Genomic DNA, 11,792 nt, shown 5'->3' with positions numbered 1-11,792 from the left:
ACGGGGACAAAACCGCCTACGGGATGGAGGTGGCCAGTCTGGTGAAGCGGTGTGAGGACAACAACATCACCCTCAACACGGACAAGGCCAAGGAGGTGATAGTGGACATGAGGTTGAGAGGGTGAGCATCTTCAAATACCTGGGTGTCCACATACACGAGGACCTCATTGGTCCCTCAACACCACGCAGACGGAGAAGAGGGCTCAACAGCGGCTGTACTTCTTGAGGAAGCTGAGGAGGTTCGGCATGTTGCATAAGACGTCCCAGACGCCCTGCAGCGAGGATCCCCAGAACCCCACCGCCTTCTCTGCAGAGCATCCACCAACACAGAGTCCGCAGGGGAGCGGCCTCCATCTCCGAGGACCACGCCCACCTCCAACATGGACTGTTCACACTCCTACCCTCCGGCCGGAGGTACAGGAGTGTGAAATGTAGAACGACACGATTAGAGAACTCGTTCTACCCAACTCTTACACAGCTGGCACTCTTTCTTCTTGCACGTGTAAAGTCTCGTCCTTGCACCTGCACTTTGTAAGTTGCACACCAACTCTTATTGCACTGCCACTGTTCATAGTCATATCTGTTGTCATATTTATAATAATATTTACACTCTTCCTATCAGTACATATCCAAGTGCACTGCAGACAGCAAACATGTTTCTACACTGCATGTGACAATAAATGATCTAAATTTTGAATCTATCTATCTATCTATCTATCTATCTATCTATCTATCTATCTATCTATCTATCCATCCATCCATCCATCCATCCATCCATCCATCCATCCATCCATCCATCCATCCATCCATCCATCCATCCATCCATCCATCCATCCATCTATCTATCTATCTATCTATCTATCTATCTATCTATCTATCTATCTATCTATCTATCTATCTATCTATCTATCTATCTATCTATCATTCAAGCCAACTGTTTATCTATCTATTCAATCCAACTGTTTATCTATCTATCTATCTATCTATCTATCTATCTATCTATCTATCTATCTATCTATCTATCTATCTATCTATCTATCTATCTATCTATCTATCTATCTATCTATCTATCTATCTATCTATCTATCTATCTATCTATCTATTCAATCCAACTGTTTATCTATCTATTCAATCCAACTGTTTATCTATCTATTCAATCCATCTATCTATCTATCTATCTATCTATCTATCTATCTATCTATCTATCTATCTATCTATCTATCTATCTATCTATCTATCTATCTATCTATCTATCTATCTATCTATCTATCTATCTATCTATCTATCTATCTATCTATCTATCTATCTATCTATCTATTCAATCCAACTGTTTATCTATCTATTCAATCCAACTGTTTATCTATCTATTCAATCCAACTGTTTATCTATCTATCTATCTATCTATCTATCTATCTATCTATCTATCTATCTATCTATCTATCTATCTATCTATCTATCTATCTATCTATCTATCTATCTATCTATCTATCTATCTATCTATCTATCTATCTATCTATCTATCTATCTATCTATCTATCTATCTTAATGTGTTCCACTCGTGTGAAAACAAAATTCCTCTTCAGAAGAAGTAAGAATGGAACAGACTTTTCCCAAAATAGTGTTCAGTAAATTGGACGTAGCTGAGCCGGACGGGGGGGCAAAAGTTCACCACGCACAACCGCTTCTGGAACATCTGGTGGGCCGAGAACGCCGTCTCCCCCCCCCCCCCCGTCAGAGCGGAGCGTTTTCTTCACGCTGCTGACAAATACTGCAAACACCCGTCGCCTTATCACGTCAAAACCCATCCTCTCGACCCGACCATAAACAGATCAGACAACGGCCATCCCACTTGGACGCCGCGCCGTAGCAAAGCGTTTGCAGATTCTTCCCCGAGTCCCGAGAGCTGGAAGAATTCGTCTCGCGTTTCTTTACAACCAAGCAAAGCGCGCACACATCTGGAACCGAAGGACGCACGATGAACATCCCTTCCAGATGGGGTGTGCGTGTGTGTGTGTGTGTGTGGGGACACACACTTTTGGAGAAGAATGTTATTGACGATGGTGACGCATCAATTGTTTGGAGAGAAAATTCCATTACGATAATAAAAAATCTTTGTAGTTATTAAAAGAAAAACAGAAACAATACGTCTGCCAACGACATGTAACTTCCTGGTTTATCGTCCAATAGGGTTGCGGCGAAGCGGATCCCGCCTCACCCTGAACCAATCGGAGTGACGCGGCGCAGGTGACTCAGGTGAGTCGGACGCCGTCAGGTAAATCCAGGGCACTAGAAACAACACGACGCTTGACAATCGCCCAAAAATTCAGTGGACAAGTGTTAAAATCGCTCTCGTGTTTAAAGAGGAAGTGAATAGCTGATGAATGATACCAAAACGTCCATTCAGAAATTCTCGTTCCCGCCGCCGTCGAGGGGAAAACATGGAAATGCTGACGTGCCGCGGCCTCCGCATGTATAAAACGCAGTGTGTTTTGCATTATACACGCACGTATGTGGGACCACCTCCCCGCGCAGTCGCTTCTCTCAGACGCGTAGCAGCCGTGTTACGCTCAACAATATTTTGTGTTATGGATAAAAACATAAAACAATGTTTTGAGAACAAATTCTCGTCTCGTCTCGTGGAAAATTTAAGTTCCAAACGGCAAAAAAGCACTCGGTGCACATTATGTAAGTGTGATGAATGAATGAATGAACGGATCGATCCGCCTAGCGTCGGCTTGTTTTTCATTGTATATATCATTTTATCATGTTTGTTGTGGAAAGCTACTTGTTTGCTCGCAGAATAATCAGTGAGTCAACCTTCTGTACATTAATTAAAAAATTGCACACACTTTTTAAGTCATTTAAAATATGATTTGTTCTGATTGAATGTTTCTTTTTTCGCAATACTCTGCTAACTTCCTGGTCATTATTATTTTGTTTTATTGTATTTCAAACAAATGAATAAAATAAAAATGATCGGGAGGTTAGCTGAATATCACAAAAATATCTGCTAACTTCCTGGTCATTTTTATCTTATATCATTTTATTTAAAAAATAAAATAACATAAAAATGATCAAGCGGTGAGCAGAATATCACAAAAAAACGCTAACTTCATGGTCATTTTCATTTTATTTCGTTTTATTTGGATTATTTGTATTTTGTTTATTTTTTTTCAGTTTTTTTTGTCCTGTTTCCCCGCCCATTTTTGCAGCTGCTTTTTTTCCCATTTACCCACCGGTGAGCATTAGCTTAGCTGCCGGCTAAGACTTAAGTATGGATCGCACACACGTATTTTAGTTAGCTCCACGCTAACACAGACAAGGAGTTTGCTTTGCTACTCAGCTTTTGGTGAAGCTACGCTGTGTTTATCGTCTCTTTACGGCGGCTGAGTTTCCCCCTCATTCCATCAAAGGTCTTATTTGACACAACCCTGTTTGTACTTTCAAGCTCAAACTATGAAAGTTGTAGTTTTTTCAATAACAAGATTAGTTAAGCTTCACTTGTGACTTTTGCAATTTTCTGTTTCTACCAAAAGCAGATGCCATAAAAAGGCTCTAAATTGAGGGATCATTTGTGTTTCTTAATTCCGCTTGTTGAAAATGGCACTGATGTGGATCTAATGACGGGAGGCCTTCACTTTGCGGGTAACATGATTGGCATGAATTGTGGAAAATGTAGTTTATGGTCAATGACTTATTTATTTTCGGACAATCAGACCTTTTAAGACGTTCTTACCGGCCACAGAAAATGAGGTGACGGGCCAGATTTGGCCCGCGGGCCTTGAGTTTGATGCTCGTGCTCTATAACAAATGACAATAAGTCCTCATATGAGGACTGCGGGAGGTCAACAGCCCAATTATTGTCAAATATGGATAAATCTGGTCCAATCAGGCCCGGCCAGTGAGAGGCGTTCACCTCGGCGTGCCGTGTCGTTGCCAAAAACACTAATAAACCCATCCGGAGATGAACGTCCAGCAGCAAATGGAGATTACCACGGATGGAAAATTAAATTAAGATTTAATCTCGGTGCCCGGTTCTGACAGGAGATCCGGAGAATACGCAGAATCTGAAATCAGTTTGTGGTTAGAAAGTTCAGACGGATTATATTTCTCAGGCCATAAACTCCCCGTCTTCACGTCTGACGGCGTGTTGTATCAACAGCCCCTAACTTTCCAAAAAGTATCAGGTGTCCCTTCCCGTCTTTCACTATCAAACTGTCAAATTAATGAATGAATGCAAATGTTCATCAATCTAAAAAATAAATTGGAGTAAAATATCATTTTCCAAGTAATTCCAATAAAAAAATCACATCTGAATGAAAAAAAAATAGAAATACATTTCAATGGAATTTATTTTTTCAATAAATTGAGGTATATGAGGTAAAATAAATAAACATTCAACAATATTGAAAACATAAATAAAAAGTGAATCAGAATATTCTGTAGGATAATTAGAGGTAAAATAAATAAACCATATTAAAAATGTTTCATACCATTAGAAATAACTTTGGAGAAAACAAACTATTCTCATAAATAGTTTTTTTGTTATTAAAGGTAATTTATTCCACCTCGAATGATTTATTTTTGTTATATATTTATGCGTGTGTGTCTGAATGAACACACTGCGATCCGTTTAAACCTGGCTTGACCACCAGAAACTCGGGCTCAAGTCAGGATTTTGCTCACGTAGCAAACGCATATTTAAATGTCTTTTTCTTCTGCTGGTGATCAGAAAACAAGAAACACTGAGTGGCTTGACCATGTGGCGCCTGAGTTCGGCACGGCGGCTGCTCCCCGCGATGAGGGCCGCCGTCTCCGCCGCACCCTGACGTGTTTTGTGTGAAAACCCGATCGGACAATTTATTGACGTTGCATTCCTTTATTTTTCTTTAATTCAAACAGCCCTCGGGAGTTAGCCGAGCGTGCACGGATGCACCGTCGCCTTGCCAGAACTTCACACCTGCGGCGGAATCAACACCCAGGACAAAAGGCCAGACAGTAACATGAGGTGTGTGTGCATGTGTGTGTGTGTGTGTGACATGCACACGTGAGTCACGTGCATGCAAACACGGTATGTTGAAGCACCCTGCCTTCAACATTTACAGTGTTTTAAGATATATTGGCAGAGATCGTTTTATTTTATGTTAGATGAGATGAGATGAGAACAACTTTATTTATTCCGAAGGAAATTGTTGTGCCAGAGTTTCAAGTAAAAAACATAACAGTAATAGATAATAGTAGAAAGGAGGAAGAATAAGAATACAATGAAATATTAATGAGCCCGGCCATAATTAAAGGGGAAATTCACTGTAAGTGAGTTTGAGCATCTCCCAGTGTGTGTGTGTGTGTGTGTGTGTCCTGAAATCACCCGCCGCATGTGTGTTTGTGTGTGTGTGTGTGTTCTTTCCCTCCCAAGAATAAGATGTAGTGCTTTCAGAAAGGGATGACACACACACACACACACCTGTCAGCAGCAGGATGCTGGTACTTTGACTAATTGTAATTGCTGGATTTTCCAGTTTTCCATTCAGCCGTATCTGAAGGTCAACGGGGTCATTATAGGATCCTCGGGATTTCAAGTGAAAACTCCCACGGAGAAAATCTCCCCTCCAATTTCCACTCATTGTTTATTTTTCGCCAGCAGAGAGCGCTGTCGACCGGAAACTACTCTTTCCGACACGAAGTAACGGAAGAACGGTCCCCAGCAGGTGTCACACGGAGTTTAAATTCCCTGTGAGCCGTTGGGGGACTTGAACATCTCACATTTGATCGTGCATATCGATCACAAAACTTTAAAGTTTGATTTGATCGAATTAATGACATTAACAGCTTTGATTTTGCGAATGAAACATCCCATTATGATGTCGAATTTTAATTTAATTTTTTTTTATTTTATTTCATTATTATTATTATTATTTTTATTTTATTTTATTTTATTTTATTTTATTTTATTTTATTTTATTTTATTTTATTTTATTTTATTTTATTTTCACATTTGCTCCTGCTGATGCTGCGTTCAAGGTACGCGATCTGCGCGGTGAGGTTGCAGCCTGCTGGAGGGTGGTGTGTGGTTAATGATGTGTGTGTGTGTGTGTGTGTGTGTGTGTGTGTGTGTGTGTGTGTGTGTGTGTGTGTCATAACGTGATGATGGTGCAGCGGTTGAGCCCCCCTCCTCCTCCTCCCGGTAGGAGTGGCCTTGGCGTGGAAGGATGGCCCGGCCGCGCTCCTCCGCCGCGGCGTCACAAACAAAGTTTCCCGGCGCGTCGGACACGGGATTCTTCACCTTCGTGCCACCGTGGGGTCGAGGCAGACACGGCAGAGGCCACTCGCATCGGACGTGTCACGACGGGATAAACGTGAAACGGACTTCCCACGGCCGCATTAAGGTTCTGTATTTTTGCGTTCCTGTGCGTAAAAGCGCATCCGTTTCCTTTTGTCCGATTGTCTTTAAACGCATCACCCCCGTATACATTCATATTAGGGTGGGAAAAAAAATACTTTTTAAAAAGTTTAGCGTCTCATCGCCGTCTACCTGTCTCATGCAAGGGGATGATTGTGGACCCTCCTCTTCTCATTTAAACTCTCAAAATCCTGCAAACGCTTTTTAATCCCCGGTTCGCCTCCTGCAGGTCAGACGTCAACCGCCTCTGCCGGTGATCGAGAACATCCTGATCTCACGCCACAAGACGGGATGAGCGGCAACAAGAAGTGAGTGACCTCAAATGCATCACGGTTGCACTTTCGTCTTCTTCTCCCTGTGTGTGTGTGTGTGTGTGTGTGTGTGACCTCTAAACGCGTCCAGAAACGAGGGTTTTCTCTTCTGATATTTCTGTGTGCGCTTCACGGACAGTCGGACAGCAGAGTGACGCGTTGACTTCATTTCCAAGAAAAGTGAAAAGAGTGTGAATTGTGCAACCAGGGGAAAGCAGACTCTTCAAAGTGTGAGCGGGTTAAAGTTTAAACGGTGGAAGATCTCCCCGCCTTCCCTCGTTCCCCGACCCGCTTGCTTTCACGTGAGAGGCAGGCGGTCGGATGTCCGGGAGCAGCTCCACCTTCAGAAGAACCTGGAACGAAATCCCAGTCTGATAGGTTTCAAAAATTGGTAATATTCCAGCGACTCTGAGCGAGAAGGTCCCTGGTCGGATTCCTGCCTTCTGTGTGGAGTCTCCACGTTCTCCCCGTATCTGCGCGGGGTTCCTCCGGGTTCTTCGGGTTCCTCCTGCAGTCCAAAAACATGCAGGAGATTTATTGTAACACCCGGATGTGTGAATGAGAGAACGAATGCCTCGTGACCCAGGAAAAGCAATACAGTCAAAAATAAATGACTTAAAATGCCCCAAATTAATGACGTGTAATTTTCAAAGATAAAAGATTTGAAATGATTTTTCAAAATTACCCAAAAACCCCTCGTCCAAAAAAATTTTCCCCTCAAAAATAGGAAAAATTGTCCCTAAGAATTGTCCCAAAATTTCAAAAAGCATATATTTAAAAAAAAAAATGTATAAAGAGCATATAAAGAAATATTTCTGCCGAAAGCTTAAAAGGAAAGAAAAAGACCTGACATTCAGGGGAAGAATCAGTTTGTGCAAAGAAAAAAATTTGCAGGCGGCCGAGAAATTCGATCGGTTTGATTGATCACCTTTGATTGACAGCTGTTATTGTTATTGTTTTTAAAGTATCTTACATTATAAAATATTTTTAAAATTTCACCAAGTTAAAGATTTGTCAGAATACCAGACATGGGGGGGGGGGGGCACGTGCATTCCTGTGTGCACCGCTTACTGTACACACACACACACACACACACACACACACACACACATTCATTCCTGGTGCCTCGGGGCTGTTTGATGTGTGGACGCACCGTCGTCACTTGCATCAGGGAAGCGACCGAGAGCACACACACACACACACACACACACACACACACACACCCACACACACAGATCACGGCTCAGCAAGGACAGTCGCCACTGATACAGTATCTGTGACGTAATCGACGGCGACGCATTTACAGCCACGGGTGCAAAGTAACAGCGTCAATACGAAGGCGTGCTTCGACGCTGCGCCGTTGATTTTCCCCTCTTTATTTTTTTTTGTAAGGTCAAAGGTCGTCGTCATCCAGAATGGGCGCGATGAATGTGGCGACCTCCCTCTTTGCGAGAGAGGAGGCTGCGGAGGGTCAGATGCAGGCAGGTGGAGGAACGGGGCAGCTGCGATGCTCTTGCTCCTTCCATAGGGGGCGATGGTGGAAGAGAGATGGGCGCTGGTGGGGGACGGGAAGGCAGAGAGAGGGAGACCCCGGGTCGCAAACTGGGGGTTTTTTTTTAAAAATCACTCAGATAGAAAATTTACTTCGTCCCCAGGAGTTGTTTAAGTTATGGGAGAGACTCGAATATATCGATCCGGAGCTGGAAATCTGAAAACGTGGACTTTTTTTTCTTCTTTCTTTCTACGTGCTTATTCCAATGTTTTTTTTTTTAGTTTTTTTTTTTTGCATTATTTTACTTTTTTTTTTTTTTTCTGATTTACATATTTTGTTTCTTAAATAAATTATTCATTTATTTTTGTTATTTTCTAAATTTGTTTCATTGGGATATTCCCCTTGGTTCCTTCAACTTGGGTGATTTTGGAAAAAAAACACTCACGCTTTTTTTTCTTCATACTTGAACGTTTGATGCGTGTTATTATTGCACATTTGCAAAGTTTGCGCGTTTACTTATTAAGGACAAAATTCATTTACATATTTTGTTTCTTAAATAGATTATTCATTTATTTTTGTTATTTTCTAAATTTGTTTCTTTGGGATATTTTCCTTGGTTCCTTCAACTTGTGTGATTTTGGAAAAAAAAATCACTTACACTTTTTTTCTTCATACTTGAACGTTTGAGACGTGCAATTATTGCACGTTTGCAAAGTTTTCGTGTTTACTTATTTATGGACAAAAGTCATTTTTCTTTTGCTAATATTCCAGTGTTTTTTTTTTTTTTTGCATTTTTTTACATTTTTCTTCTTTTTTCTAATTTACGTATATTGTTTCTTAAATAAATGATTCATTTATCTTTTTTTATTTTCTAAATTATTTCATTGGTATATTTTCCTTGGTTCCCTCAACTTGTATGATTTTGGGAAAAAAAACAAACACCTTTTATTTCTTCATACTTGCACCTTTGATAAATGGCTGAAGGAGTATGGAGGGATGAGCGAAATGCTATCTTTTAATGTATTATTTACTAATTGATTGACAATTTTTTTTTCTCTTGCCAGTATTCAATTTTTTGCATTATTTTAAAATTTTCTTCTTCTTTTTTGTGCTAATTTACATATCTTGTTTTTTTAAATAAATTATTGATTTATTTGTGTAATTTTTTTAATTATTTCAATGGGATATTTTCCTTGATTCCTTCAACTTGTGATTTTGGAAAAAAAAAACAACTTTTTTTTCTAAATACTTGGATTGGAGTGTGGAGGGATGCACAAAATTCTGTCTCTTAATTTATTCATTTATTTATTCATGGCAGAAATGTATTTTCTTTTGCTAATATTCAGAGTTTTGTTGTGTTATTTAATTTTTTGAATTTTCTTTTGCTAATTTACACGCTTCCTTTTAAAAAAAAACAGTCAGTCTTTCTTGTTATTTTCTAAATTATTTCATTGGGATATTTTCCTTGATTTCTTCAAGTTGTATTAATTTTGAAAAAAAAATAAAATAAAAAAAAATAAACACCTGTTTTCGCTCCATACGAGTGCGCTTGGTAAAAGGCTGAATTATCCTGCCAATCAATAACTAAATTGATAGAAAATCAGCAAGAATCCACCGTTCCCACTGTTAACGCTGTGCGAGTGATCAATGCTGAATGTTATCAATGATAGTTAGCTTTGGCGCTAACCCTCCCCTCCACCCCTGGCAGATGGGAGAACTCCGTGACCTTTGACCCCTGAGGCCACTTTGACCCAAATGGATTAAGTTGGCATGACGACCTTCACCGGATGCAATAGTTCTGTGTATCCTAGTAGTATCTTTTCTACTTCTAGTAGAAAAATACAAACAGGCTGAAGTACTGCAAAGAAATGGTATCAAAAGTACAAATACTCTATATTTTTTGAGCTGTTTTCAGCTCCTTGTTTGACTCGCCGTCATTCAAACCATCACGTTCGACTTCATCATTCGCGAAAACAGCGCTTTTATCGTGAAAATCCGGTCGCGTTGGACCGGAGAGGAAAAATAAACAAATCAATTTAAAAAATAGTTGATCCTATTAGGCTAGCTAAGGCTAAGCTAACTCCTACATGGACCGCCACCCCTTCCCCACTTCTGACATGTTTGTATGTTGGGGGATTAAATCCCGAAACCGTAACAAACGCAACCTCCGAATCCTCGAAAGCCGACGGGGACAAACGCGAAATAAAAGTCCCGATCGGCGGGATGTGGAACGATCCGTCCCCCCTTTTGGGAGGCGGGATCGGGGAGCCTCGGCGGCGGCCCGTTGGCGTCCTCGTATCTTGTGTTGTCATTTAAGCAAAGCCGCTGTAATCCTGTAAGGGCGGATGAGTAGACAGACATGTGATGCCCCACTTGTTTCCGAAGTGGCGGAGGTGGTGGTGGGGGCATTACTGACCAGATGGACAGGCTTTGTCGTGCGTGTGTGTGTGTGTGTGTGTGTGTGACCGATTAGACCCCTGCGCTCGACCTCATGTATCTCCCTGCTTCCCGGATCTGGTCTTCCAGGGCGTCACTTCTCCCACCGCCTGCAACTTCATCCTTATTTTTACCCCCCCCCCTTCCATCTCGACCAATTAGCGCAGACTTCCTGTCCTCCCCGTCGCCTCCCACCCGCCAGATTAAGTCCATTACGCCCGCTGCTCGTGCACTTTGCCCCCCCGCCGACTACAACACGCGTTCTCGCGCTCAAAGGACACTTTTTTTTGTTGTTGATTTTTTTTTTTTTTTTTTTTTTTTTTGGCAATTTCGCCCGTCGCTCCAAACCTCCGCCGCTCGGCGCCGGCCGGTCGCTCGGCGTCCATGAGCGTTAGCGGGCGGAGATGAGCGCCACCAGCAGCACCCGCCTCACTCCCAGTCCCAATTTGCTGCAGGTGACCGAGCCCAAGCGCTATGGCTCCACGCTGTCGCTGGAGGAGAAGTGTGAGCAGTCTTTCTTCCTCTTTTACTACTACAGGATGGAGGACGAGGCGGTCCTGGACCGGGGGGCGTCCTTGGTCAAGCACATCTGCGACGAAGAGGAGGTGGAGGGTGAGTCCTCGCGTCTCATGCGTGGATGAGAGCGGAAAAAAATTTCAATAAATAGCAATTATCTTTAGATGGTGAAAACACCACACTTTACGCTTCTTTTTCTCTTCGCTAATTATGTGTAATTCGATGCATTTTGGTCATGGAGGAGGTTCCACCAACTGGTTTTCACCAAGTATGTGTTTATAAAAATTCAAAAAAGCGTGTTCCGAACAGAAAATTAGAAGTGTGTAAAAAGGATAAATGAGTAAATTTTGATAAAGTGGAAATGATGGGGTACTTGCTGAAAATTGAAAAAATAAAATGATGAATTAAAATAAAAAAAAAAAAAAACAAAAAAAAAACAGGTAAAGAATATTAAGAAGAACGTACCAAGAATATCATTTAAAATAGGAAAATGAAATGTGAATAAAATAAATTAATGGATAGAATAAAAAGAATAAATAAATAGATAAATAAATAAAAATTATGAGCTAATCACTGAAATGATGAAATCAAAAAATAAGGAAAGACTGAAAACACAAGTCCAAAAAAAAATGATGAG

At 41.2% G+C, this 11,792-nt stretch overlaps 1 protein-coding gene across 7 annotated transcripts in view; it reads left to right on the top strand.

Moving 5' to 3' along the window:
- Positions 1-322: 322 nt before the first annotated feature.
- The window catches only part of LOC147221300 (electrogenic sodium bicarbonate cotransporter 1-like), a 58,392-nt gene continuing 46,922 nt past the window's right edge, over positions 323-11,792 (top strand). For 4 of the 7 annotated variants that reach the window (XM_086169720.1, XM_086169723.1, XM_086169717.1 and 1 more), the window contains exons 1-6: positions 323-531; positions 2,188-2,253; positions 4,903-5,008; positions 6,157-6,386; positions 6,630-6,708; positions 11,178-11,251. In XM_086169720.1, the coding sequence (XP_086025846.1) occupies positions 6,692-6,708; positions 11,178-11,251 (91 nt within the window). In that variant the 5' untranslated portion in view covers positions 323-531; positions 2,188-2,253; positions 4,903-5,008; positions 6,157-6,386; positions 6,630-6,691. Of the gene's footprint in view, positions 532-2,187; positions 2,254-4,902; positions 5,009-6,156; positions 6,387-6,629; positions 6,709-10,990; positions 11,095-11,177; positions 11,252-11,792 lie in introns of those variants that run through there. The other 3 variants (XM_086169722.1, XM_086169724.1, XM_086169718.1) reach the window with 2 other exon arrangements.

This window comes from Fistularia commersonii, chromosome 22 (genome assembly GCF_037954325.1).
Source record: "Fistularia commersonii isolate RoL2024-O1a breed Wild chromosome 22, RoL_Fcom_v1.0, whole genome shotgun sequence".
NCBI lineage: Eukaryota > Metazoa > Chordata > Actinopteri > Syngnathiformes > Fistulariidae > Fistularia > Fistularia commersonii.
The sequence above is the reverse complement of the archived record's forward strand: the minus strand, read 5'-3'. Positions and strand labels throughout refer to the sequence as shown.